Source organism: Clinocottus analis, unplaced genomic scaffold (genome assembly GCF_023055335.1).
Source record: "Clinocottus analis isolate CAN_PGR_092001 unplaced genomic scaffold, fCliAna1.0.p SCAF_11, whole genome shotgun sequence".
NCBI classification, from domain to species: domain Eukaryota; kingdom Metazoa; phylum Chordata; class Actinopteri; order Perciformes; family Cottidae; genus Clinocottus; species Clinocottus analis.
The window spans coordinates 15,174,971-15,202,604 of NW_027175832.1; the positions used below are offsets into that span (position 1 = coordinate 15,174,971).

The window sequence follows — 27,634 nt, forward strand, 5'->3', positions numbered from 1 at the left end:
GTCGTGTCGCTCTCTATTAACTTCTTTCCTCGGTAATGTGAAAGTGTCACCTTCTCTCGCTCTGTCTGACACAAAGGTCCGTGGTGGGTTTTTTTTTCTTTTTTTTTCTCAGCAGCTTCATCTCCTGTTGGCTAAACTCTGACATCTCCCAGGTTAGTGGAGGGAAAGACATGTATTTCCACCTCGTCGACGGGTGTGTTTGTGTGTGTCAGTGTGTGGAGAAATCTAGGAAGTAACGTTCGCCTAACTTTTTGCGGAGACGTTAATCTCGGTTCCTTAAAGAAACTGTAGTTTGTGAGAGTGTTACCGTCGCCGAACAGATGGGAATATACATGTAATTTGAAACAGATAGTAAGCAGCTTCTTGGCGCACCTTTTTCGGGGAAGCTCAGGTGAATAAATACTTTTCTTTCCTTACGTTGTGTCGTAGGAGTTCCTTAACGCCAGATAGCTTCCTCTTCGCGTCGCTTTCAGGAGTATTTCGGCTTTTAAATATGAAATGAGTGTTTATTTTTCAAAAGGTGAGACATATTTTAACATTTTGGTTTTGTTTGATACATTTATGGACTGAAGCATGAGTTGGAATTTCGATGGGAATAAGGTCCATGTTGGCTATCGTTAATACAGTAGGTAGCCCTATTTACATGTGGATACAGTGAGAGGAAAGGAGGCAATGCAATAGACATGCTGTTCTGTATACCTGTTGCTGAGGGTTATGTACCAGAAATACATAATTTTTGCAGTAAAGAATATTTTTGGAATGCACATTTTTATCAACTTTAGATTGACCTGTGCTTTCCAGTAAATCCTGCTTTGTATTCCCCTTCATGTTAAACTGCCGTCTGGTCACATACTGTGTTTGTTTCTACAGTGGAGGCGAGCAGAGTTTACGGGCATTGAGTTATGCTGAAGCATATCTGTAAATCAGGATGAGCACTACAGAAGGAGCCGGGCCCCCTGAACATGATGGCGAGGCCCGTGTTGTGCAGATCTACCCCAGGGTTCCCCAGGACACGGCCACCTACTGTCCCCTGCAGGTCGGCGCCGGAGACACGGCAAGGGCGGTTATCTACAATGCCGTGGTCACTCTGGGCCTGGATGCCAGCCAGACGTACAGCCTGCTGGAGGTCAGGAGACCTGGGAGAGAGGAAAGGTTGCTGGAAGCCGGGGACTGCCTATTGGAGAGAATCCTGCTGTGGCCGCGACATGCACAGAGGTGGCACCCTCAGAACCATGGGTACTACTTCATCCTGCAGGACCAGCAAGCCAGCAAGCCTGGCTACAAAGTCAAAAACAGCAGTGAGGACTATGATGACCTCTGTAACCTCCAAATTGTGACTCAGGAGAATATTCTGGAGGCTTTACGCCAGCGCTTCTACAGGCTCAAAATCTACACCTACGCCAGTAACATCCTCATCGCCATCAATCCCAATAAGTTCCTCCCGCTTTACTACAATCCCAAGTATGTCAAGATGTACGAGAAACAGCCACTGGGCAAACTAAGCCCTCATATATTCGCTATAGCAGACGTGGCCTTCCGTTCAATGCTGACCCGGCAGGTCAACCAGTGTATTGTGTTGTCTGGCGAGAGTGGCTCAGGGAAGACTGAGAGCAGCAGTTATCTCATCCACTGCCTGACGGCCCTCAGCCAGAAGACGTACTCCAGTGGACTGGAGCGGACCGTCCTCGGGGCCGGCCCGGTGCTAGAGGTAGGTCGCTGTGACGTGAATCTGGCCACCTGTTAAAAAAAACTAACACCCACCTGTTGCAGCAGGACACTTGTGTGGTGTTTCATTATCTGTATCAGGTAACAAATATTCTTCAGAAGGCTAAGGCCAAGGGCGAAACAATCAGTCAATCAACAGAAAAGTAATATCAATTTATCTAATATTATTAACTTGAAAATTTGACAAGGAAAACTGACAAACATTATCTGGTTCCAGATTCTCAACTGTTAGAATTGACTTCTTAAAGGGACAGTTCAGCTCAAAATCAAGAAAATCTTACCTGTTGTGCTATTTGTCAACATATTGTCACAGCCTGACACTGCCAAAGAATCTTAATGGTGAGAGACAGCAGCCTCAAAATGCCCCCGTTTATTGGGAAAGGGCCCGCAAACATTAATTTAAGGAATGTCTACACTCGCGCACACAGAGGGACAATGAGACGAGAAGCTGAAACAGAAAGATGCACGTGTGCACCGTCCACACAGGGACGAAAAACAGCGTTTGCGGACTCATTATGACACATTGTGATTGTATGCTGCTTTGATGACATGAGTCGGTGCTGCCTACAAAGTTATTATAGTCCCGTTGGCGCTGTAGCTTGAGCCCAGGCAACTCACACCAAAGCAATGTAGATAGATCAATAGAACGACAGGTTGATTTTGAGGTGAACTGTCTGTTTCTTTTATAACTCTTGGTTGGACTAAACCGGCAATTTAGTGATACACCTTTGGGCCATTTTATGTGCGTGTGAAATTATTTTACGACATGAATAAAATTTAAAAAAAACATTCATCAAAAACTTATGAAACCTATATGAGAGCGTATTGGTCTGATTGTCCCTTTTTTATTTACATCATTTGAGGCTTTTCCAGTCTAACCTTGTTCCCCTCCAAATCTTTTACCACATTAGTCACCAACTTGCTTGCGTTATTGGTTCGAGAACCCCCAAATGTCGCTTTACAAGACTCTGCCACTCTGACTTTGTAGAATCCTACAGATATGATTTCGCTGATCAACAGATTAATGTGGTCAGGTTTCAGTTAACTAAAACCACTTTTTGCATCCTACAAATAACCAACTTTTTTTGTATGTCCTCTTTAGAGGACATACAAAAAAACCACATCCCATAGAGATATGTAATATCAGTAACAGGTGGTTTTAACTCTCTGCAATAAAAAAGAGTGAATTGCTGTCATCAACAATAACCACAAAAAGGCTGTCAGATCTATGACTAGGAAGAACTCCTAAAAATACGTAAAGAGCCACAAACATTTACCAGTTTTAATAGTAATTCAGAAAATCCATATTGTTCATGCTGAAGTATAATGAGCAGTAACACAGTATATTTAAATATCAATGTTTGCATTGTTTGTATCGTGACATTTCTTCAAACGTAAAGCCCCGAAGAGCAAAACTTGGAACTCAGTTAAGTTTCACTCTCACTCATTTGGGTTAAAGATGTGCTTGCTGGCAGCCACATGAGCCGTGTGTTGCAGTAACTATTTGTCAATGAGTAACAGGACGGCACATTTCCCTGTAATTGTGATCGAATTACACAATGTCAAATGATAACTGACATGAAAATATGCCGAATGCTTTTCTTTTTGGGAAGTACTCGCCTCCCTGGTACTTACCAAAACTTTAGAGACTCACAAGAACTGAGAACAAATCTCCAAGTGGGAGGCAATGCATTAGTTGGTTTCCGCTTATTTATCAAACGAAACCTTCTTTGCTGCTTGTGTCTCTCTGACATACACACAATCCCATGGAGTCAGTCTTTGGTTTTAAGAGTATATGGATAATTTGGATTCTCTTTCTCTCTCTGAACGAGTCCAACGAGTTCCTAAAGCGACAGCTTGCGTATTTTCCCTGCTATTTGATCCGGCTGTGTGTTCCTTTGTGCTCGTCTCCTGATAGGCGTTCAAGGAGGCAGAGATTTAGCTATAGAAGAGAGAACGTGAAACACATGTGTTGACACCAAAACAGAATACCAATAGAGGCCAAGCCAAACCTATTGGCAAGAAGCCCACTGTAGTAACGAGGATCAATTTGTCTGTTAAACTTTCTTTTTTTTAAATAGTTCTGTAGTTTGGCTGCTTAATAGAACGCCCTCTTCCGTCTTGGGATTTCCTTTTAATGCATGACTCACACCCTAACATGCTTGTTCCTTTTCATAGGAAATAAACTCGGAATTCAATGTTATCAATGCGGCAGAAACTGCACGCGATTGTGAAACTGCAGCTTGTCAAAGTTTTAAAAGTATTAAATTATGGAATCAATCAGCGGTCGATAGCCAGCAGGTGATTGCACTTTGAGGGGGTAGGGAAGGAGGTGGGGGAGGGGGGGTTGTTGGTGGATGTTTGTGTTGTTACCAACAACCACCACAACACCCCCCCCAGTTCAGTAAGTTGCGCGCTGAGCTTCAGGGGGGGAATCTGCAGGGCGTTGTTTTTGAGGGATCACCAGCAAGAAAAGAGAAGGAGGAACGTGTCAGAACAGGCTCAGCCAGGTCTATGTGCTCTCTCTCTCGCTCTCGCTCTCTCACCTCAGTCTCACAAATGCACCCTTACACTCTTTCTTCCCCCTTTGTTCAGATGTGTTTGAATTCAGGCATCGCGGATTCTCTGACGTCTACATTTCAAGGTGTGATCCGGTTGAAAACATATTTCTTTTCTTCTGAATTTTTAAGAAACAACTGATGTATATCCTGTTCAGCATTCAGTATCCCGCAGTTAATTTAGCACCAGTTGCTTCAGTTGCTTAATTTAATGTTCGGGTTTGCAACTCACAAAGTGAGGAAATGTCACATAATCACGAGGTGGTCATTGATTGGTGGGAAATGTAAAATATGTACTCGACCAGTGGTTCCTAGCCTGGGCAATGTGTCCCATTCAAGAGGTTGCAAGACAACAAGTAAGACCGTCCTCTAATTGTTGCTTTTCATCTTGGGATTTATAGAATAAAAACAACAATTTTGAGGCCTCTAAAAACGATTGACTCTTTGTGTGACTCGTAATGATCGGTCAAGTAGACGAAGACCAAAAACTGAAAACTCCATTGTCATTGTTGTTTTTTTTCCTTTTTAGGCTGGTTGATTTTTTAGAAAACATTAGAATTACAGTGATGTTAGTTGAACTGGGGCTTTTAATTATTAATTGATCTATATATTATTTGTTTGAATAATGCTCTCTTTAGTCATTATACCTACATTACTGATGATTAGTTATCAATAAATCCTATTGTACAAATATTTTGTAAAAGCACCAATTGTCAACCCTACAATATTGTCATAATATTGATAATGTTGTATTTGATTAAAAAACAATGTGATATTAGACTTTCTCCATATTGCCCAATCCTAATAATATAATATGAGCAAGTTTAGTTAGTTTGTCTATTTTCTTAAAATATAGAGCAGCTTTGGAAATGTCACAGCTCATTCTGTCAAATCGAGTGTCCACGGGTGTGTTGAACCTTCCCCAGTTTTCCACTGGTATTTCCCACATTGTTGGCAGTTTCTCAAGGCCGAATTCCTGATGATAAGCTTGGGATTTGTTTTACTTTACAAGCAAACCAGATCTACCTGAATGAATCATTAGTTTTAGAGCCCAAACTAGTTGCTCACCCTCCTCCAGATACCATCTTCTCACCACGTGTCTTCTTTCTATATGTTTCATGGATCTGGTTGAAAATGAAAACCATGCACTGTGTTTACAGAGGTGCACAGGGAAGGAACATTCCAGTAATTCTCAGAGCGGTCTGTAGGTCTAGCTAACTGACAGCATTGTGCTGCCTGTTAAGACACGACCAGCAGCATTTCTCAATCTGGAATGAGGGAGTACTTCTGACATGGGCTCAGTTTGGATTTTCACTTTCCTATGGGAAAGGTTCAAACTTAGGAAGGAGAAGCTGATCCAGAGTCAGATGCAGCTCGCGAGCGCTCATAATCCTGAATGTGTCAATCAGTGGTGGCTTTTCGCAGGTGGAGTCTGTTTAGTTAGTTGTTGATATTGAACCTTGGATACCGTCTTCAATCACACCAAATTACAATACTTGCAACTGTGACGTAGATCATAAAATATCTGCCTGTGCTCCAGATAATATCTTCAACCCCACAGTAGAAAACAACTACCGAGAATTCGCAGTGCATGAAACACCAACCACTGAAGAAGGAAGTGTGTCTTCCTGTAAGTGAGAGTGAAACTCCACTGTGTTTATTCAGAAGCCTAATTGAGAACTAGTCAATAAGGCTGCTTAATGGAGCTTTTATTTCCAATGTTTGTGGCCACTTAATCCTGTGCATAACAAGTGTGAGTCTCCCGGTTGTATTGCATTCCTGGTCAACAAACAGTGAGAAAGCTTTGCCGTCCATGAGTTCATGCAGGCCGACTGAAATATCATGCAGGGATGTAATTAGTAATGATAATGTTGTAGTAATGGGACTTCTTGGCAGTGTTCGTGTAAAGTCAAATATCAAATAACACATCAGTTATATTTATATATATAAATACAGTTTAAATGTAAACAATGCGTTTTATGTGCAAGGTTCTTACACGTACGGAATAAATGGTTAAATAAATAGTTTTCTCTCCTGTGTTTATGATTTAAGAACTGATGAAAAAGGTTTCATTTTTGGTATTCTAAGTTCATCAAAACATTTATTTTTTATCTTTTAAGAAAAGTTTTGTGCAGTGAAAAACAAGTTTTGCAGTAAATGTGTGTTGTTGTGATGCCCATTTCTGCCACAAGAGGCTTCAGTGCAAATCTACCCCACTAAAAAAAGATTCTGGGTGAATTTCTAAGTTGCATAACTTGGAAACATACAGTACATGTACCTTGTGTTTGGAGTGCATGGGGAAATGAAATTCAGCGTTGGACCAACTTGATCTTCAATGTTTCATAATATTGCTTACAGAAACAGCCCCCTGCCACCCAAAAACCAAACTGATTTATTGGATCGCTGCTCTGCACTGTAAACATTTACGGTGTTTAGTACTGGGTGCCAGTGTCTGTGAGTTACATGTCTACACATTTGTCTGTTTATTTCAGTGAAAACTTATGTTCGCTGTGTTTTAAACAGGCCTTTGGCAACGCTAAAACGGCAGAGAATAACAACTCCAGTCGCTTTGGGAAGTTCATCCAGCTCAACTATCTGGAGAATGGCGTCATCAGAGGGTAAGGCTTCATGTTTCATTTTTCTCCCCAACCTTCTCTACTTGATTAGTACATCTTCAAGGCTTCTGCAGCAGAGTTATCTTGGTTGATATATTTGTTTTAACGGTTCATTTTTCTTCCGATGTCATAATTGTGCAATGTTGGCAACCGTACCAAAGCTTCAAAGGTTTGTTGACATTCTCTTGTCTCTTGCAGGGCAGTTATTGAGAAGTACCTACTGGAAAAGTTCCGCCTAGTGTCCAGAAATCAAGGAGAGAGGTATATTGAAGGCACTCCTCACTTACATTTATTTTTGTATTCATTCATTATCTGGGAATTGAAATGTATACTTAACTGCTATCAACCTTGCTCACATTGTCATCAAATTGTACGTGAACTCTGACCTCTAATGTAAGCCAGTAAAAACATGCGACACTCTGCTGCGTGCAGTGAAATGTTGAGTAAATAACAGAGTTGAAATGAAACTTACATGAGCCTGGTTTGTGCAACCTCTGACCTGCAGGAACTACCACGTGTTTTACTATCTGCTGGCGGGCGTGTCCAAAGACGAGCAGGAGGAGTTTCATCTGTCAAAGCCGCAGGATTATCTCTACCTCAAGCAGGTAGCTTTGATCCACACACTTTACGACAGCAGAGAGAGGGTTTAGACATGATCTGTCATTTTATGTTATCAAACTAGGACACCACCTGAAAAGTTTGGTTTCTGTTTGGTTTCAAGTTATCTGGTAAATTTCTATTGATAATGCAACATGCACCAACCAACACCAATTTCACATATTCTATCTTTTTTAGGTTTTTACAATTTATAGCTGCAGTTTCAACTAAATCGCATAACTAACTTCTGTAAGTTTTTTGTTATTGCTTTGCTTAGACATTAGAATATACATTGGTAAAGCCTTTTAGCTCAGCCAGGTGCAGTATAATTTGCTGTGACACAAAATTTACCTGGAAAATTGTATATAGCCAAGTCAATTTATTCATAGAGAGCATTTACAAATAACATATGTTGACCGAAGTGCATTATAGAGAATCAGATGAAAGCTAAAATATTAACAAAAAAAGTGAGGGCATTGATTTTCTTGGATTTAATTATAAAAACAATTCCTTCACCTGGTTTCTACATTATGTGTGGACCTTTAGAGTGCCGTTATGATCTGCTTCCATGCATACGTCTCTGTGGCTAAACGCATCTTTCTCTCCGTCTCCTGTCCGATTGTTCTGTAGGAAGACCTCCATTTAGATGAGGAGAAACTTGGGCATGAGTACAAGAGGCTCCATCAAGCTATGGAGATGGTTGGCTTCCTGGCTTCCACCAAGAAACAGTATGTATGATTTTTAAAGTGAACAACGCAACTGGAATGCTGAAAGCAGGTGTCAAACTAACCAGTCTAGCTTTACTAAGTCAAAAGGAGAGGTAAAAAGTATAATGTGCCCACAAAACACTTCATTTGTAAATAATCATTAGGTTTTATTTTGGTTAGACATGTGAGATTTGTCATCAAGAACACAACAACACATGCCAGAAGCCCAACAATGTATATTATCATTATTAAGTCCACTCGCTTAGAGAATGAATAAAGCTAGGATTTATAGAAATATTTAAAGGACAAATATTTGCTGTACGTGGCCCGAAAACACTCCCAGTGTTTGACGCTTACACACTGCTCTCAGTTAGCTGGAGCATTCAAATCATTTTGTAGGAAGGCAAAGTCATTTGTTCCTCCTTTCCACACTGGTGTCTGGGCAGGTCAGAGCTTGTCAAGTCAAGCAGTGGAAAAATGCAGCAAGTGTGTCATCAAGCGCCTGACAGCCTCGGGGCACTTCCTACACCTCGTACACATTAAAGCGTTCGCAGCTTAGTTTGTAACCTCTTCAGGTTGGTCCACACTGAGGACAGTAACTGTCTGAATGAATAAATTCCAACCAGTATGGACAAAGTAAAAATGTCTTTATATAAAAGGCTTCATACATTATTTAGCATCACCTCCAGTGGAAACACAGAGATCCAGTGAAGACTTTGTTTTAAACAAAAAAAGTATTCTTCCTTACATTTACACAACGTTGAACTAACTCTGTGTCCGTTGACCTGCAAGTACAGATTGTTCTTTGGCTTGGGTGCCTAATCTATCTGATGAGACATAAATATAAAACAAGTAGAGATGGACTCCTCTTAGGCAGGACCGTGTGTTCTCAATGTGCCAAATTGTGCGGTAGCATCAAAAATGGGAATTCCTCAATATATATATTGTTCTCACATAAGTAGCAATTCATATGACACTGTTCTAAAACTATGTTTTTCTGAGTCAAATACGTGAGGACTGCTTTAATGTCATAAACCCCAAGATCTAATCATTGTATTTTTTTAAAATGTGTTGTTTTGGATTACTCATCTCAAGTGTTGTGTAATTAATGTTACTTCATTAAAACAGACCAGACAATGTTTACGTCCCATGACAATAATAATGATGCCCAGAGCCACAAATGTTGGAAGGAACAAAATCATTTTCCCGCTTCGGCTTCCAGGCCGTGGTCGAGAAGCTGAGGGGGGACCTTGTTTTGTTGCTTCTCACAGAGGTGAGCTGCAGCATTTAGTCATGAACAAACTGAAACCTGGACTGTTCATTAACGACAACCTGACACTTGTCAGTGTTCATTTTTATCTGCTCTTACATGTCAACGCCTGTCCACTCTCTCTCTCTCTCTCTCTCCCTCCTTCAACACCACAGATGTTGCAGCCACACTGTGTTACTCTTATAACATATTCATCAAACTGTCTCAACACACAAAAACAGCGACACCAAAAATTGACATATTTTCGAGCTTGCACTGTGTTTCTGGGTCGAGGTTTACCTGTGGCGGCAGTAACAAACCCGTTGCACAGCAACTACAAACACGTATGATTTGAAAAGGTAGATCAGATGGCAGGGACAGGAAACACAACATCAACGGAAACACTGTAGAGTCACATTTTGAAAGAATAATAGATATCTAATGGTCTAACTTCATCTCGTCATCTATCGACTACTATTATCTTCTCCAGTACTAAACGTGCTTGGAATGCTACACTGATTCATCATCATATTAACAAAGTAATGTTAAGCTGCTACACATGCACACCTTCGGGTTGTTAGTGATATAATTATAAACTAGCAGCAAGGTTGAAATAAACAGTAAAAGAGATGTAAATAGAATTCTAAAATATACATAAGTATACACAGAGTGTCAGAAATAAAGTGTGTGTGTGCGTGTTTGTGCGAGCGTGTACGTGCGTGTACGTGCGTGCGTGCATACATGAAGTGGTTTGAAGGGTGAACCGAAAGTGAAACGAGTCGGTCAGGTTTGTAATTTAAATGAACATTGAGACTAAATCCTTTCACGGAATATAAAGTAACACTTCGCAGTGCAACTTATAATACACAGCCAGTAAAAATTAAGTATATGGTTTTCAGCCAAAAATGAGCCGTCTGCTTGTGTGTGTCTTATTTCTGCTGCGCAGCATATTTTCCATCCTCTCTGCCATCCTGCACCTGGGCAATGTGACGTACACACAGTCAGAGGACAGCGAAGTCCTGGATGTTGGACCTGCTGAAGTTTTGTCCACACTGTCTAACCTGCTCAAAGTACGTTCCTTAAGCGAAACGGATGATTATGGATGCTAACTGCTAAATTATCATCTGGAGTCTACAGACTCCATTTTATTTCTAGTGTTCAATAAAAAGCCTGTTCTTGAATGAATGAAATCACAGCAATCCCTGGAGATGTACTGCATCATCGCTACTCCTAAAATAGCTCTGTATTGCTTAAGAACAAACCTGTTTCAACCGGTTCTGTTTGTCGAATACAGTCACTCGTAGGGCTTTTATGTGATAAATAATGTGTTGCAGGATTGTGAAACTGTTGTGTAACACTGTTTTTCTAGGTGAAAAAGGAGCCACTGGTTAAGACTTTGACCAAGAGGAGAGTGGTGACCGGCGACTCTGCCGTAGTTTCACAGTACACACTACAAGAGGTATAGGGTAAAATGTAGTATTACTACAGCTGACCCTTTGAATTATTAAATCATTAAATACGATATGAAAATGTTTAATATTTTGAGTTGAGCGCTGCAAACGTTTCTTTTTACACTTGAGTTGAAGTTGTAATTTGCTTTGTTTGATATTTGTTTGTGTTCAGGCCTCCACAGTGCGAGACTCCATGGCCAGGTGTTTATACAGTGCTCTGTTTGACTGGATCATCCTTCACATCAACCATGCAATGTTGAACAGACGGGACATGGAGGAGTCGGTCCCTGTAAGTCTCACCGCCATAAACTGCCACATTGACTGCATATATTTAATGGTTCCCCCAAACCTTTTCCAATATAACAAAGTATTATCAAATCAAATGCTGAAAAATGCATTATATGATCCGTGCTTTCATCTATCTGAAGTCAAAGTTGCATGTTTAAAAAAAAAAAGTATATATATATATATATATATATATATATATATATATATATATATATATATATATATATATATATATATATATATATATATATATATATATATATATAAAAACATAGGTTTAGCGTCACGTAATGTAGCTAATACGTAGCACTACCATGTTTCCAGTGCGCTGCTGTTTTGTATCTTGGTGATGAAGGATTTTCTATTGTGTCTTTAGTGTTTGTCCATCGGCGTCCTGGATATGTTTGGATTCGAGAACCTCCAGACAAACAGCTTTGAGCAGCTGTGCATCAACTACACTAATGAGAAACTGCAGTTTTACATCAACCAGCACATATTCAAGCTTGAGCAAGTCAGTGTTTTCTTTTTTTCTCCTTTTATTTTAATCTTTCCTGACTTTTAGGGGTAGTTAGTATTCATTCTGTACTTTTGTTATTAAATGTCAAATGTCTGCAGTGAGTTACCATTCTGCAAACATCTGTAAATATGTAAAATTATAATACATTTCTTCATCAGTGCCACAGAGACGCAATCATTTACATTCACCTTTGAGTAACAGATTTATATATTTGTTGAAATTGAAATATATTACAGGAAGATTATGTGACAGAGGGCATCACCTGGCAAACCATTGACTACACTGACAACAGCAGCTGCATTCAGCTGATCAGCGAGAAGTCAGCAGGACTCTTTGACCTGCTGGATGAGGAGAGCAAGTAGGTGAACATGTAACATTGGGTAATTGTTTGCAATTCTTTATATTCATGGATTTTCTCACCACCAAATTTACATGAAATGATGGGTCAAAGAAATCAAAATGCATGTAAATACAATATAGTAATGAAGTAGTTTGTCTGATGATTTTTAGTCAGAAGATTTTTGTCAAATTATAGTCAAAAGATTGGGGTGAGATAAATAATTCCTTCCTTGAACAATACGTGGAAATAAACCCATTTGTTGTGTCAGCTGATCACAGCTGTATTATATTCCTTCCTTATTTAAGCAACAACTTTTTTTCAGATGAAATCAAAGATAAATTATACACATCAGCGTCATAAAGAAAAATCCCTGCACACTGCACCACAATTTTATGTTTTGATCACGCTTAGGTCTTTGTCAGGTCAAAAAGATATGGATGATGTCAAAGTTGTGTTTTTACATGCATATCAATATGCCTTTGTAGGAAAAACTGCATGAATGATCTTTTAAAAAAAGACTAAATATATATTTTCACATTATATAGTTTTTTTTCAGTCAAATGCTCTCAAACAACAGTATTGTATATTGTGTATCAGGAAATAATCATCTCCGCAAGTGTTTGCTGAAAGCCATTTGTTGATTCACTCCTGTTTTTAGAAAGAGCTTAGTCCGCTTGGCTTTTCGTTTGCTATGTTAGCGTAGATTCCTCTTTGATGCGTGCTCCTTGATCTGGCACCTGATCGCTTTGTTTTAATGGAGGTTGACGCCCAGAAATGTCCCCAACTATGCAAAATAAGAAAATACAAATACAGGCAGAGGGCATGGTCTCTGCAGAAACAGACACTGCCACTTACGTCTACCGTGTTATATCTGATAATTCAGAGGGATCACTTTTGTATGGGTCGAAACTAATATTGATATTCTGTCCTTCTCTCTGTGTATCTTCAGCGTCCCTGAGGCCACAGATGAAACCCTGTTGGACAAGTTGAAGCAGCAACATGGGGACAACCAATTAATTGTTCCCTCCTCACATACAGAGCCTACTTTTGTCATTCAACAGTTTGCTGGAAAGGTTAAATATCACATCAAGGTGGGGTATATTTCCCACACTGCAAACATCTTTATTCTACAAAGTAAATAATAAACATTTGAAACTCAGTAAAAGTACACTGTAACACAGTGTCTGCAGTAGCCTTGTTAGATAAGCCACTGTGGGAAAAACCCGGAAAATCTTTGAACTAGGTGAATGATTAATGCTATTCCCTCCCTCAAGAAGACTGTTGATGCACTGTGTAGTTGATGCTTGTGAATACAAGTAATGCATGTAGCGCTCCCTTGTGAAACTGCAACAAGAAAGAGAGGAATACACCATGTTCATCGTGATTCTTCTTGTTCTTCAGGATTTCCAGCAGAAAAACACGGAGCACATGCGTCCTGAAGTCATATCGCTTCTACGGAGCAGTGAGCGGTCGTTTGTTCATCACTTGGTTGCATCCAGTCCAGAAGCCCAGTTCAGATGGGGAGTTCTGCGAGCTACCATCCGCATCCTAGCAGTATTCAAGAAACTGGGACGCCAGCGAGCAGAATCGAGTAAGTAGCTTGAGTTGCTAATCAAGCCCCATTTTCAGCAGCTACAATAATTCACTTTGTTTGAATACATAAAAAAACTTCAGATGTGTCTTTGCTTGAATGTCATGTTCTAAATGACTTAGTCAGCCTTTATCTTATCAACATTTTTTTTCTTCTTTTGAGAAATGTTTTGAGGATTTCATCCAACTGATTTGTTGTTTTGCCACAGTATCTGCCAGACGAAGCTCCCGCAAAACCCTTAAAGAGATGAAACAACGGCGCAGCAGTGCTGTGGACAGATTGTCCAGGTAACTTTACTCCACTAATGCAGTTGTAGTGGATTTTACTGCCAGCGACAAGTCTATGTTCACACTTAATATTCATTATGATATAATGAAATGGTTTCAAACATGGGTTTTGAATCAGGCAGGCATTTTCTGTTCACCCAAAGAAAAATAGATCCTCACAAGAATCTATTCACATCACACTAATGCACACAGACAAAAGACAAAATAATGACCCAGAGGGAACGATGCATGTATCTTAAGATTAATAAACAGCTATTTATGCTTGTCAAAAGAAAATTATACCTTCAAATAAAAATAAATCATGCAAAAGAGTATATATCAAAGTACCTCTGTGACATTTACAGCAACAGCCTGACTCTGGATTTCTCCTTTGATCGCTCTGATGAACATCCACTTGAAGTGTTTGAAGACATCTTTGTCAATTATGAAAAGAGAAAGTAAGTGGGTCTCATGTCTTTAGTTTTAACACACGGATTTTAGAGTGTTTTGCTTAAAAAATTTCAAGCTATATGTTAATGAAGCTTCATCTTGTGTTTTTTTTTTCTGCAGGAAAAATCGAGGCAGTCGACAAAAGCAGCTCATTCCAAAGGTAAACTGTTAATGATGTGTAAGAGCCAAATTAGACTTAATACGATCATCAATAGCTCTCAGTTAAGGTTAATCAGTCTGACTGGTGTGCCAAGTTGAACACAGAATGAATCTTGTAATTTTATTTTTTGTTGAGTAGTCTTTTAAAAAAAGTTCCCCTGAAGATTGAAAATCAGAGAGAATGATGATTGCCAATACATAGACAGTAACAGTGGGAATGTGGATTACCAGACATAGAAGAGACTGCTGCTACATGGTTGCAGTGTTGGTGAAGTTCAGAGCTTTTTTACATCATTTCAAAACCACCACCATTACACAGATGTTTGTACTTCTTAAAGTGATTGAGTGATTCATTCCTTTTGTTATCAATGTGTCCGTCCAAAGACGTTTTGTTTTGGGAGTCTGAAAGCTCACAGACTGAATTATGTCTTATCAAACAGAATCTCATGGATTTGCAGTCCCTCAGACATATTGTTGGTCTCACCGCACATGACCGAACCAGCAAATTCATCTTCAATCCTCATCGGAGGACAAAGCCCCCGACAGTTGGCACTCAGTTTCAGGTTTGTTCTCTCCACACTTTTGCTGACCATTATTGCTCTGTTTCATGAAGGGCAACTTTATTAATTACTTCATTTTACATTAGTTTATGTGGTAGGGAAAAGTTTGATTCAAGTCTCAAATTTAAATGTATTATTTGAAGGTGATACTCTCTTTTATATTTGTATTACTTTGATGAAAATATGGCACTATTCTACACGGGCTGAGCACAGGCCAACTTGCAATAATAGATAGAATGAAAATAAATGTATAGCTTTTAAATAACTCCAAACTGTTCAAAAAATCATATACTTTCATGATAACAAAACAATCAACAACAATCACTGCACTTCTGTCTCTTGCAGACCTCACTCGGAAAGCTGATGGAGGCACTTGAAAAAGCCGAGCCATTCTTTATTTTCTGTGTTCGTTCCAATGCTGACAAGGTAACGTCATCTGTGATTCTGTTGCATCCGCTCATTGTGAATGTAATCCTTCATGTATAACACAGTGTATCACTTAGGAAAATGCTTTGTTTTTGCAGAAGGAGCTGCTCTTTGATGATAAACTTGTGCTTCAGCAAATTAAGTACCAAGGCATACTGCAGATGGTTCACATCCAGAAGTCCGGCTACAGTGCCAAATACACATTTAAGGTGGGCATTCATGAATTATGTGGCGTGTGTGTATTGGTGTTTTTAATTTTTACACTTGGTTTAGGTGAAAAGGTTTGTGTATTGTTAAAAGCAAAATGTGACACACTGGAATGGAATGAAAACAGATTTAGTGCTTGAAGCATAAGACTTTAACTTCCACTGAAGAGATGAAAGATAGCAGCAGATTCAAAGAGTCTCCTAATTGCTCCACACAGTTCTAATGTGACCTTCCTCACCTTATTACATAAAACACACAGAAATGTTTGAAAATTAATAAAAGTGGACTGCGATGGGTCTGCAGTAGCCTGTTTGAGGTCAACTGGCACTCTTTTAAGTACATCATCTTGCTGGGCCCTCTTCTTCTGCAATGGTAAAATGAGTTTTCGACCGTAGACCCTTAGTAGACCCCAAATAATTGCATAACTGTAGTGGATGAAAACAATCATTGATTCACATGTACTTTTGCGCAAAAGGTAATTAAAGTTTGCAATACATTTAGTAGAAAACCTGACGAGTGAGAAGAAAGTTAATTTGCACTTCTGATCCTGTTTTCTTTTGATGACAGGAATTTGTTGAGAAGTTCAGAATGTGGTTTCCAAAAGGAGCTACTGTAACACCAGAGCACATAACTGAACTGTTTGAGAAGATGGAGCTGGATAAGACCAATTATCAAATAGGAAAAACCAAGGTAAATATTATTGATCATATCAGTAATTTAAACTCACCGTGGTCCTCTGTATCACCAGAGGATTAGAGTAATTTTGCTATGCCTGGAAAATTACTTCATACTTAGGTCACCAATGGGTATACATGTACCCATTTTCTGCTGATATGTTTTGAATTTAAAGCGTCCAACAAATGACGGGACATGTCCCCCTAAAGTTATTTGTCATGAATCACTTCCTGAAAAGACAATTTTTTATTTGTATTAAAGTCTTAATAAAGTCACATAATGTAAGTAATGCATGTATTAAAGTGTACCACAGATTTCACAATATAAAAGATCCCAGTGGTTTCATCATTTGTGCACCTCTCTTGTTTCTACTCAGGTGTTCCTAAAGGAGAAGGAGAGGCAACTGCTCCAAAACACTCACTACAAAGAAGTGATGCACCACATCATCGTCCTGCAGCGCTGGTTCCGTGCTTGTCTGTTAAGGTTGCACTTCCTGCAAAAAAAAGATGCCACACTGATTATACAGGTACCATATAAGTATTTGTTTGCTATGGCTTTCCTGCCCAGTGTCTTATAACAAAAATGTCACACTGACAAGTAAAGTTCAAGATTAAAAGATTTCTGGTGTTTCTTTTTTAGAGAAACTGGCGTGAGTTTTATGAGAACCAAAACCGAGCTGCTACAGTGATCCAGACAGCGTGGAGGAGTTCGCTGAAGAAGTCAAACTACCAACATGACACGGAGGGTGATAAGAACGTGTCCGACACCCGGCCTAGATGGGACAGGTACATACCAAACCTACACAACTGCATGCTTTTAGAAAAGAAGCCAACAGATGTATTTTAGCAGGTTCCCCAATACACGAAAGTGTCAATATTGGGTAACATTTTTTGACATAAAATGTGCTGCATGCCATCCACCCAACCCTGACTTTAAAATACAACAAATGATGCACTTGTCTTTGAAAAAACTATTTTAGTTTAAAGCCACAGATTCAACGTATACCAAATTACTCTAGTGGTCAAATATTGTTCTGCATTTTCTTTTTAGCAGGCATTTTAGGTAGAATTTGTTTTAAAACAGAAAATAAAGCATAAGCATTTGTATTATGGATATGTTTTAGTGATGACAGTCTAATGTGGTGGTTTTTGCATAACAGCTCAACAAAAAAGGAGTTAGTGAGGCAGCACAAAGTGGAGCTCAGCCCGGACAGGACCCGGCAGAGGTCCAGGAGCAGAGAGAAGCGAGAGGGCAGAGGATCCCCGCCCCCTCTCAACAGGCCCTTCTCTCTCCCACTGGACCCGAAAGGTTGCAGTGATGACGCCTGCAGCAGCCCCTCTAAAAGCAGCTCGCTACAGCGCTACACAGATATCGGAGGCTTCAAGGAGAAGGCAGAGAAGTGGAAGGAAAGAAAGAGCGAGGGCGAACCGACGGATGAATCAAGTCCAGAAATAGGGCGGCGACCTAACAATACGTTCCAGTAAGCATCCTAAAGTCATACAAATCTTTCTTCACAAATGTTGGACATCTCTTAATATGGTCCAAACCATCTTATTCACTAATATCATAAAGCTATTCTGTGTTTCACCAATCAAATCATGTGTTTTGATTTTGAGTCCATCTCATAACAAGATGTTTACACAGCAATCATTTTTCTAAATGTATAATTGGAAAGTCCCACATTAGGCCACTGCTCTGCTCTTATTTCCTTCTGCAAAGCAGGCTCAAAGGGAAGTCCTTGTCTGTTGATGAACTATCAAAGATCAGCTCATCTGGCTCTGATAGCTCACCTTCTACCAATGAGGTAATCTTTGTCAATATGTTGTTACATAATACAAAACACTGAAACATTCAATCCATTAAACTTTTTGCTCCTTATACAGTTGTAAGTGTTAGCATTGGTTTTTCAAAGTACTATAGTTATGTGTGCCGTAAACTGACGACCACACAAATGGAGGCTTCTTACGCATGAATCTAAGAAAGGCTTCCAGTCTGTGCCTCATCAAGTTTCCTGGCCCAATCAGGTCAGGGTGCGTCTCCGCAAGCAGCCCAAACGCAAGCGGCGCTTAGCCTACGCCCGCAGTGGTCTAATGATGAATCTTGGCAGCTCCAAAGAGAGCGAGTACTGGAGCTTTCCACTGCCTCCCATCAGCCCCCATGTGGCCAGCCTGAGGAGCTCAGCCAGTAACGTGGATGTCCGGGCCGTCAAATCCCAGGTCAAGGTACTGACCTAAGGGACATTTTTGACCAACCACGACTCTCCTCTGCATGCAAGCCTTGCATGTGTATATCCCAGACGGATTGAAGGTTGCATTGCTCTGGGGGGGAGGGAAAGCTGTTGTTACTGAAACACAAAGGAAATATCCAAGATAATTTCCAAAAATAATTTCTGACCTTTTTTGTCTCTTTTTTTTAAATGAGCTTTAGGTCAGCAGATACAGTTCAGAGTTACCACAGAATATGGTGTTTCTTCGTCACTTTAAAAAGTCACGACTATTTGCTGTCCTGGCTCCTCAATGGTGGAATGAGCTCCCCATTGACATCAGGACAGCAGAAAGTGTCTCCATCTTCCATCGCAAACTGAAAACACATCTTTTTCGACTACACCTTGAATAAGGAAGGTAGCGCAGTAGTGGCACTTAAGTAGCACTTAAATGGCACTTACTGATAGCACTTTGTAGTTTGACTTTATTGAAGAAAATGCACTTTCCTGATCCTGAGTTTGTACTCACGGTTGAAGGCACTTATTGTACGTCGCTTTGGATAAAAGCATCATCTAAATTAAATCTAATGTAATAAAGACAGGGGATCGTTTTAGCTTGTGGATTAATTTCTGTTCATTTTGTTCATGTTAACAGTCCTAAAACCCCAAATACCATTGGACAAATCCATTAGCAATCTGATTAAAGCCATTGTTATACTTTAATTGATATAAAGATCACTGGAATATTGTTATTCACAAAAATCAAAATTAATGACAAATATCATACAATTGTTGTTTGGAGCAAATACAATATAATAATTAACCTACAAACAGGGGAATATTATTTTAAAAAACAAATGTTTTAACACACTGACACAATGTTATTTATATATGTACTAACCTCACTAATACTGATCAATTCAAAAAAGGTCAACAGTCAGCTGGTGGCAGGAAACAGTGGAGCTTTGCATGAGTTAAAAATGGTGAAGGACTACCACTACTGTTTTCCCTCTTTTTCTGCTATGGTGCTAATAGTTCATCGGGTTTATGGCTGTTTTGGAGCTGGTACTGATGAGCTGCTGCAGGGTGACATGGTGGCACACGGTGGTTTTCATACAATATTTTTGGGGGGTTTTGGTGAGCAAACTCTATATTTGGGCTTCGAACGTGTTCATGTTTTAATACTTTTGCAGAGACCAACAGAAACTGATGGGTCAAGGTTCAGTTTCCTAGCCAAGGGCACCAATGAGGAATCGGGACAACAAGGATCAAACCAATCACAACTCACAACTCCTGAGAGGTAAGACTCTCACTCAGTTCAAAAGAAATTGTTCAATGTTTTAAGCTTTATGTTTTAACAATAGGTAATATATAATGTTCATGTTTCTGCATGGAGTTAATACAGAGTGTTTTTTATACAGGATTTGGTTTCTCAGTAAATTCCTGAAAAAGCGGGCGCCTAAATATTTTCCAGCCGACGAGACTCCAACAAATACAGCAGGTGACCAAAAGCAGCAATCTTCATATATTTTTGTTGCACAATGCAGAGGATTTTGATATGTACTCATACATTTTAAATGGGCAGCAACAGTGACTAACATATATGTGGGACAAGATCTAAAGCAAAGAGGAAACGATCACAGCTTATTGGATGCAGTTTTTCTTCTGATGTCGGTGTTTACTGGATCTAACAAGTAGAGGTCACCGTTTACATCATTCATCACTGGTTAACACACTTATTCTCTTGACTGCCATCTGGAGGTTATTTTCTGATCATCAACACATGTAAAACAAGGTCTTCTTGAAGAAAATTCATCACCGGGAGATATCTTGTTTTAAATTTTGAATTGTCGTGTCAGACTAATTATGCCACACCTCCCTCGTCCGACTGCAGTCACCTTGGCCAACTACACTCCGCATCCCTACTCCAGGACAAACCAGAGCAGTGAGAGGGTCATCCGAAACCCGACCATTCGAATCAGTCGGGCTACCCGGGCGTTGCAGGGCAACGCGTCTCTGGAGCGTGAGATCACCGACACCAAGGAGCTGCGAAACCTGGACGAATTCCTCGGCCATCAGGTCAGATCTATGCCTGAGAAGGGGAATCTGAAGCAGCTGACTCCGGTTTTACTTAACGTTCAAATCTTGAAACACATATGGCTCACATTTGTTTCTACTTTAGACATGCAGTTTTGTACAGTGTTGTCACATGCTGTAGCCCAGCAATAGAATCTTACACGTTTTTATCTCTGCACAGAATAAACATACATTCATCACACACATCCAGCTGTCATGGATGGAGCAGTGTGAGCATAACCAACAAATATGTTGTTAAGTATCATTATGAAATGAAATGTGTAACTGAGAAAAACACATTACTTTGGTAAAAGTATTACAGAGTACTTTATTATACATATGTATATTTAATTCAGTTTCTTTTGTTTTTAAGTCTGTAATTTGTAATTGTATGTGACATTTATTTGCTGCCTGGTTGGCCAATGGGACTATCCTGCTATTATAGCTAAATAATAGCTACATTTTGGAGGGAAGTTTTGAAAATGTATTGTATTATTTCATAATATACTAGTTAATGTACACTGTTTCTGATACTCATTTTATATGTATATATTTTAGAATGCCTTATTCACATATAAATTAAATATATGTAATGTGTTAATTTTCATAGTGGAAGAGTTCCATAAATTGTATTGTCTAATCTCCTAAGAATGTTACCCCGATAGCCGAAAGGTTCAGGCACATGCACTTAACTGTCCTTTGTTGCATGCCATACCCGCATCAAATGTGAACAATCCTGTGTTCCATCTGTTCATAATTCCTCTTCTTTGTTCTCAGGTGAATGAGCTGCAAAGTAGAATAAAAGATCTGTCACCAACAGAGAGCATCTTCCTCACAGCCACCATGCAGTTCAGAGATACCATCAAAGGGATGTACTCTGTACAGGTGAGTTCAGCATCTTTTCTCTGTACAACATGAACTTTGATTCAGTAAGAAGAAAGTAGGGGAATAAATATTATTTTACACCTTATACCACCAGGTCTCCATTAGGATTTTTTTGTATATTTGCTGACTTAGCTTTTACAGTTATTTTACAGTTTTGTGTATGTTGTGTTGATAAATTCATGTTTGTCAGTCACTTACTGTTGTTCTGCTACTGAATATCTTACAAACAAGCCAAATTCAGAAGGTTCAAAATGGTCACAAACTTTTCATGAACACTCTACAACCAACAGAAGCCCCAAATTGGCTACAAAGATCTGATGAAGGGCTACCACAACAAAGTGAACACACTGGCAGGGTCCAAGAAGAAGAAGACAGAGATCTCGTTGGTGGTTAACTTGTTTCAGTCTATGCTGGACGGCTTCATAAGAGGAGAGATAAAACGAGTGGAGTCTGAACCAGCCAAGGTAAATTGGAGATTTTCAGTCAACCATCAGTCTCCAAACTACTTGGTGAGTCCAAACTATCCCCAGACTCGTTCCGAAATCTCACTTCTGGCTTTTCTCAGGCCACCAAGACAACAAAGAAGAAGAGGACGAAGAGGAGAAAAAAGGACATATGTGTACGTTAAATAGCACTATCTGCATTTGTTAAGTGTTTGCATTACATGTCCAGGTAAATCATCCCAGTGCATTGTCGTTATGTCTGCTCTCTACAGCTTAATAGTCCTCTGGATCACCTGTTCAGCACATACCAGGTGAACATTATGCAGTCGTGTGACTTGTGTGGGTCCTACATCTGGGGAATGGAGAAAGCCTACATGTGCAGTGGTAAGTTTAAAGAGCTGCATGAACACAAAATATGACGGCATTTATTTATTTTTTTAATCTTCAAAAGAGGGAAACATTTTTTGGGTTTTGTCTTTTATTTTAAGCTTGCAAGTTAATATGTCACAAGAAATGCCTGAGCAAAATCATCACAGACTGCTTGACACGGTGTGCCAGACAGGTAGATTAACATCTTTAAATGCACCTACAAATACCATAGTATGATTGATAAACTTTCTTTTAACCTCCAGTTGTCTTTGCTTGTAATAGGATGACAGTATGCCAGGCTCCCTTCACTTTGGGGTGCAGGTATCGGTCCTCAGCAGTAAAGACAACCCTGTGCCCAAAGTGGTGGAGTTGTTGCTGATGCACGTGGAGCTAAACGGCCTCTACACGGAGGGTATTTACCGCAAGTCGGGCTCAACCCGTCAAGCAAGGGAGCTCCACCAGATTCTGGAGACGGGTAAGAAATTATCAGTTGAAACTTGTAATACACAAAATGTTGTTTTAGGGACCCAACAAATCTATTGATTATAAGTATTAAGTTTATGTTAGACTTCATTGTAACACAACGTTACTTTTACTGTTAATTTGCACAAATGGTGTGCAGCAAGGAATTTCCCACATCCCAGATTCTTTCTTTTTGTGCTTTTTTTGTCTAAACTTCTCTGTTTTTGTGCATGTTTAGTAATTTGTTTTTTAAATAAGGAAAATAATAACTTCAGAATGATATGCTTTTTTTTTTAAAACAATTTGAAAGTACCATTATTACGTCCTTCGTCTCCCAATTGTGACAAATAAAAAGTCATTTTATATACTTATGACATGATTGTAATTGTTTTGGTGTGCTTCATCCATGTTTTGTGGCATTAGATCCTGAAGGGCCATGTTTAGACAACTACCCCATCCACACCATCACAGGTCTGGTTAAACGTTGGCTCAGAGAGCTGCCGGACCCTCTCATGACGTTTGCCCTCTACAGTGACTTTCTGAATGCTGTGGGTGAGTAAATGTTGAAAGTATGTCAAAATAGAAGAAAAATAGCCAATCCCCACATTGCAGATCAATATGTAAAAATAATCCTTTCAGTTTGACTCAAAATTCCTGATATGAGTGTTTACTCTGACCGGTTTTTGGATCTCTAGGATTAATCCCTCGAAATTGATTCATCAGCTAATTGGTCATTTTGGTTTTAGTAATGTCAGATTCATTTTTTTGAAAAATTTTTTTATGCTTAATGACTTATTTTAAAGAAACGTAAAAACACATCTCTGGTAAACATGAGATTTGAAGTGGTGCTTCTGTGTGATTCTTTATGGAGAACCTTTCTTTTACATATCTATTGATTAAATCAGCTAATTGCTTTGACTGCTAGTTGACTAAGAATGTCTTTGTTTAAAAGACAGCCCTATTGATCTCTGTTTGTTTGCCCCTCAGAGCTGCCAGAGAAAGCTGAGAGGATACGGGCTGTCTACCAAAAGGTTGATGAACTTCCATCTGCTAATTACAACACATTAGAGCGACTCATCTTTCACCTTGTCAGGTAGGACAATCTCTTATACCCTCTTCTGTGTCTACTCATTAACTGTAATGCCTCATGTGTTGCCAAGACAAAACAAGTTCCACAATATTCTCAAATGTATGATGTAAAGAATCTTCCACACCTCACATTTGATTCTGTTGTTGACTAGTGTGAGATAAAGGTCCTTTTAGATCTTTATGCGAGTGTCTTTTTACAGGGTTGCAAAGGAGGAAGAGCACAATAAGATGTCACCCAGCTCTCTTGCTATCGTGTTTGCCCCCTGCATCCTGCGTTCACCTGATGTGGATGACCCCTTCCTGGGTATGAAGGATGTTGGCAAGACGACACAGTAAGTGATATTGCACACTCCATTAACTCTTCAGGAAGTTTTATTTGATTCATGAATGTATGTATGTGTTTTTTTTTTTGCCCTTTTGAAAACGACAAGATCAAACCATAAAAGTAGAATTGGAGTAGAACATATTAAACATAGTGTTGAACTAGTCCAATGACCACAGCAAACAATGTAATATCCATTCTTCTCCTATTCTATTTATATAGATAAAACCTTATCCTCAGAGAAATTGCTGTGCAGTTGCAATACAAAATGTGAAGAGTGCAAATTTAAAAAGTCTAAGATAACAATAAGGTGCATATCCAAATTTGTATACAATTCAAAAATGTGTATGGGTCATGAAGATGTAAAGAGGTCGTCGGTAGAAATCAGTCTAGGTGGGGATGCCTGGTTTCAAAATACTATATGTGCTCTTGTTGGATACACGGTATGTATCTCTAGAGATGGACATTGTTTTTATAGGCGTGTATTCATCTTTGACCGTGTTGCCTGCAGGTGTGTCGAGGTCCTGATTTCTGAGCAGTTCAGACGCTACAATGAGAAGATGCAGAATATCCAGGAGCTGGAATACGCAGAGGCCCTGGCTGTCAATATGCTCAAACTGAGGAGACAAAACACGGTGAGAGAGAACTTCAAGACCAAAGAATAACACCTGGGTCAAGCAGCCTCTGCCATTGTCATTTAAATTGAAGTTTTTACGTCTGTCAATTGGAATAGGATGCATAATACTGAGGAAGGTAGCATTCAAGAACATCTGGGAAATTGCCAGTTAGCCACTGTCACCCAATAGTTAATGCATATAATGTTTACAACATTCTAAAGAGCAGATTCTAGTTGGAGCATTTTTTGGGAATACAATTAATCTGATTTGAAGCTAGTGTCTTAATTTATCAGCTGAAAGCCAGCTTACACCAACCACTCTGATATCTGTACAGATTGTTGAAAAGCCCTCACAGCTGGATGTTCCAGACCAAGGAAATTCTGATGAAATGGAAAGGACCCTGATTGAGAGGATCAAATCCATCAAGCAAGAAAAGTGAGCTGAGATAAAACAAAAATTCCAGTGAGGTTAAATGTGCAGTGGATAATGCATATAAATTACATGAGTTTGAATAATAATATATTGTTTTGTTATTTTCAGGGTGGCGTTGGCCTGCAGGTTACCTGACCTGGAGCAGGAGCAATCTGACAATGACAACCTAGACTCATCGTCATCGATGAGCTCAGACAGTCTAGAGGAAAGCCTGGACTCGGAAGGTCAGTAGGGAGGTACGGTATTTTCACCTTCCTCTGGATTTAAAGAGACAACTCACTGTGAAAGAAAGGGGAATGGGGTTTGAGGTTTTTTTCAAGCTGTGACCCAATACAGATTTTGCTAGATTTCGTTTTTTTCCAGGATGATCCTGCATTGTTGGTGTTGTTTTTTTTGCTGGGGCCCTCTATGTTGTCAACCACTCTACATTGCTGAACTGGCCTCAAATACATGAGAGCGCTGTGTTCTTTTTACACAGGGATAAATTCTGAACATGGCCAAAGGCAGAACAAAAAACCTATGCAACCTGCCTACATATGACAACACTGCACTCTTCATATATACTCTTTCATTATATACAGAATGTTTGCCCTCAATAGAATAACGGAGCCTATTTATATCAAATGTCTTTTTTTCATTGTTTCCATAATTAAGTTATAAACCAACACAAGTACTCGGATTGACTGTGTGTTTGAACTACAAGCTCATACCATGAATGTTTGCCAATCTGATGTTTCTAGTACCAGGAAAGGTGACCATGCGATTGAAAACCCAGAAACCAGACTGCCCCCCTAAACCTGCTGACCTGGCGCAGAGAGTCAGAAGTCTGATGGCTCAGAAAGATGGTGCACAATCCATGTACTTCCTGCCCAGCCTAGCGGACCCCTCTCCCGACAGCAAGCCCCAGATCACCAACAACACTTCCATGAGGAACTTTGATGACCTAGACATCCCTTACATCGATGAGGATGAAGATTTAACCTGCTCATAACACCACAAGTTGTAATAATTGGAATATTTTCAAGTATGTGTTCAAAGAAGATTTGTGAATGTCAAAAAAAAACAAAACTTTGCACTTTGTTTTATATACTTTTCCATTTTTCAATGCTGCTATGGAAACAAAGTGCTTTGAGATGGTTGATCGTGCTGACTGTCCCGTCAGGGTTTTTATAACTGATCTGGACAAGAACGAATGGCAATTACTACAAAGTCTCCTTATATTCTGTGCACTGTATGTGATTTTAAAACAAATTTACAAATTGTACAGGTCAAATTTTAAAAAAATAAATAAAAATAAATAAAATAAAAAGCTAGGTACTTATGTGAAGCTGTGTGACCAGCTGTGTTTCATCTAGAGAAAAACATCATGAGCAATTAAGGATACAAGTCCCTCCTTTTTCTAGTGAACATTCATTTGAGCTCCACCACTGTGGTATTAATGGGGTTTTATGGTGTTTGTTTGTACCAAAAAGGTCTGTAGGAGAATTGGAGTGCTTCTCCATTATACAGAGCGACATTGCGTTTTGGGGCTCTCATTGAGTGCGCTGTTGTTCATCTTTCCCTGTGGTATTGACTGACTGCTGATCCAATACACATGAAAGGGGAAAAGTCATATTGCTGTCTTTTAGACTGACTGAAAATACTTCCCTCTGTAACTTCTCTTGGTATTTCTTGGCTGTGCAGTAAATGTTTTGAATATACTTTTCTTTTTTTAGATATGCATACCTGTACATTTTATAAGGAATAATGCATATTGGGGTGAACATCCTCAGGGTTTGACTTTGTATAATAAACTGACCATTTTCAAATGTCTCATGCTGTGTTACATATGTCTATAACCAATAATGCAGTTTTGATAGCAACACGTCTCTTCACATTATGTTGCATATTATGTTCAAACATTAGATGAATAAAATACTGTAAATGAAAAACTGCACAACATGATAAAAGGACACGAAATGTTGTCTGAACAGGCCTATCAAGTAGGCACAAAAGACCTGATTTTATATTAATATTTCAAGATGCTATATTACATTGGTTCCGATGGATCTTTGTTTTATTTATTGAAAGGCTGCAACGCTTATGAATAAAAATAGAAAAAAAGCTTAAGTTCCATGATTTGTTACTACAATTCTATACTTTGCACAGTAATACAAGAGATTGGTAATATAAAAACACATTTAATATGATTTATTTTGAATGGTTGAATAGATCAAACATACATATAATAATACATATAATGTAATGTGTGTAAACTGAAATTGTACTGCAGATGGGAGTTGAAGAACTGCCCTTTTATGTCAATAAGATCATAGAGCAAGTTTTTTCTTCTTTTTTTTTAATAAGGCTCTAATT

General features: G+C 39.2%; 1 protein-coding gene across 5 annotated transcripts; it reads left to right on the forward strand.

Annotated features, from left to right (window-relative positions):
- Window positions 1-27,091, forward strand: LOC137781245 (myosin IXb). 5 transcript variants are annotated; one of them, XM_068569899.1, is made up of 40 exons: window positions 1-76; window positions 871-1,708; window positions 6,807-6,901; window positions 7,097-7,159; window positions 7,404-7,503; window positions 8,126-8,223; window positions 10,398-10,521; window positions 10,821-10,910; window positions 11,075-11,191; window positions 11,567-11,701; window positions 11,944-12,065; window positions 12,997-13,138; window positions 13,449-13,638; window positions 13,847-13,925; window positions 14,270-14,362; window positions 14,475-14,514; window positions 14,954-15,076; window positions 15,419-15,499; window positions 15,598-15,708; window positions 16,274-16,396; window positions 16,758-16,907; window positions 17,021-17,166; window positions 17,541-17,861; window positions 18,101-18,185; window positions 19,778-19,884; window positions 20,006-20,085; window positions 20,479-20,663; window positions 21,438-21,545; window positions 21,836-22,009; window positions 22,111-22,164; window positions 22,261-22,372; window positions 22,477-22,550; window positions 22,640-22,832; window positions 23,243-23,371; window positions 23,807-23,912; window positions 24,109-24,240; window positions 24,742-24,865; window positions 25,182-25,282; window positions 25,388-25,503; window positions 26,020-27,091. In XM_068569899.1, the coding sequence occupies exons 2-40, from the start codon at window positions 929-931 to the stop codon at window positions 26,268-26,270; spliced, it is 5,454 nt and encodes a 1,817-aa protein (XP_068426000.1). In that variant the 5' UTR covers window positions 1-76; window positions 871-928; the 3' UTR covers window positions 26,271-27,091. The 5 variants fall into 5 exon arrangements, with proteins under 5 accessions (XP_068426000.1, XP_068425983.1, XP_068426009.1 ...); XM_068569882.1 differs by having other exon boundaries at window positions 38-152; XM_068569908.1 differs by having other exon boundaries at window positions 38-152; window positions 18,104-18,185.
- The last annotated feature ends 543 nt before the right edge of the window (window positions 27,092-27,634 follow it).

Bases quoted from the DNA above. Each gene is read 5' to 3' on its own strand.
- LOC137781245 (XM_068569899.1), top strand. From the start codon at position 929: ATGAGCACTACAGAAGGAGCCGGGCCCCCTGAACATGATGGCGAGGCC. The intron at 15,709-16,273 runs GTGGGCATTCAT...TTTTGATGACAG, and splicing joins GTGCCAAATACACATTTAAG to GAATTTGTTGAGAAGTTCAG. The intron at 20,664-21,437 runs GTCAGATCTATG...CTTTGTTCTCAG, and splicing joins ACGAATTCCTCGGCCATCAG to GTGAATGAGCTGCAAAGTAG.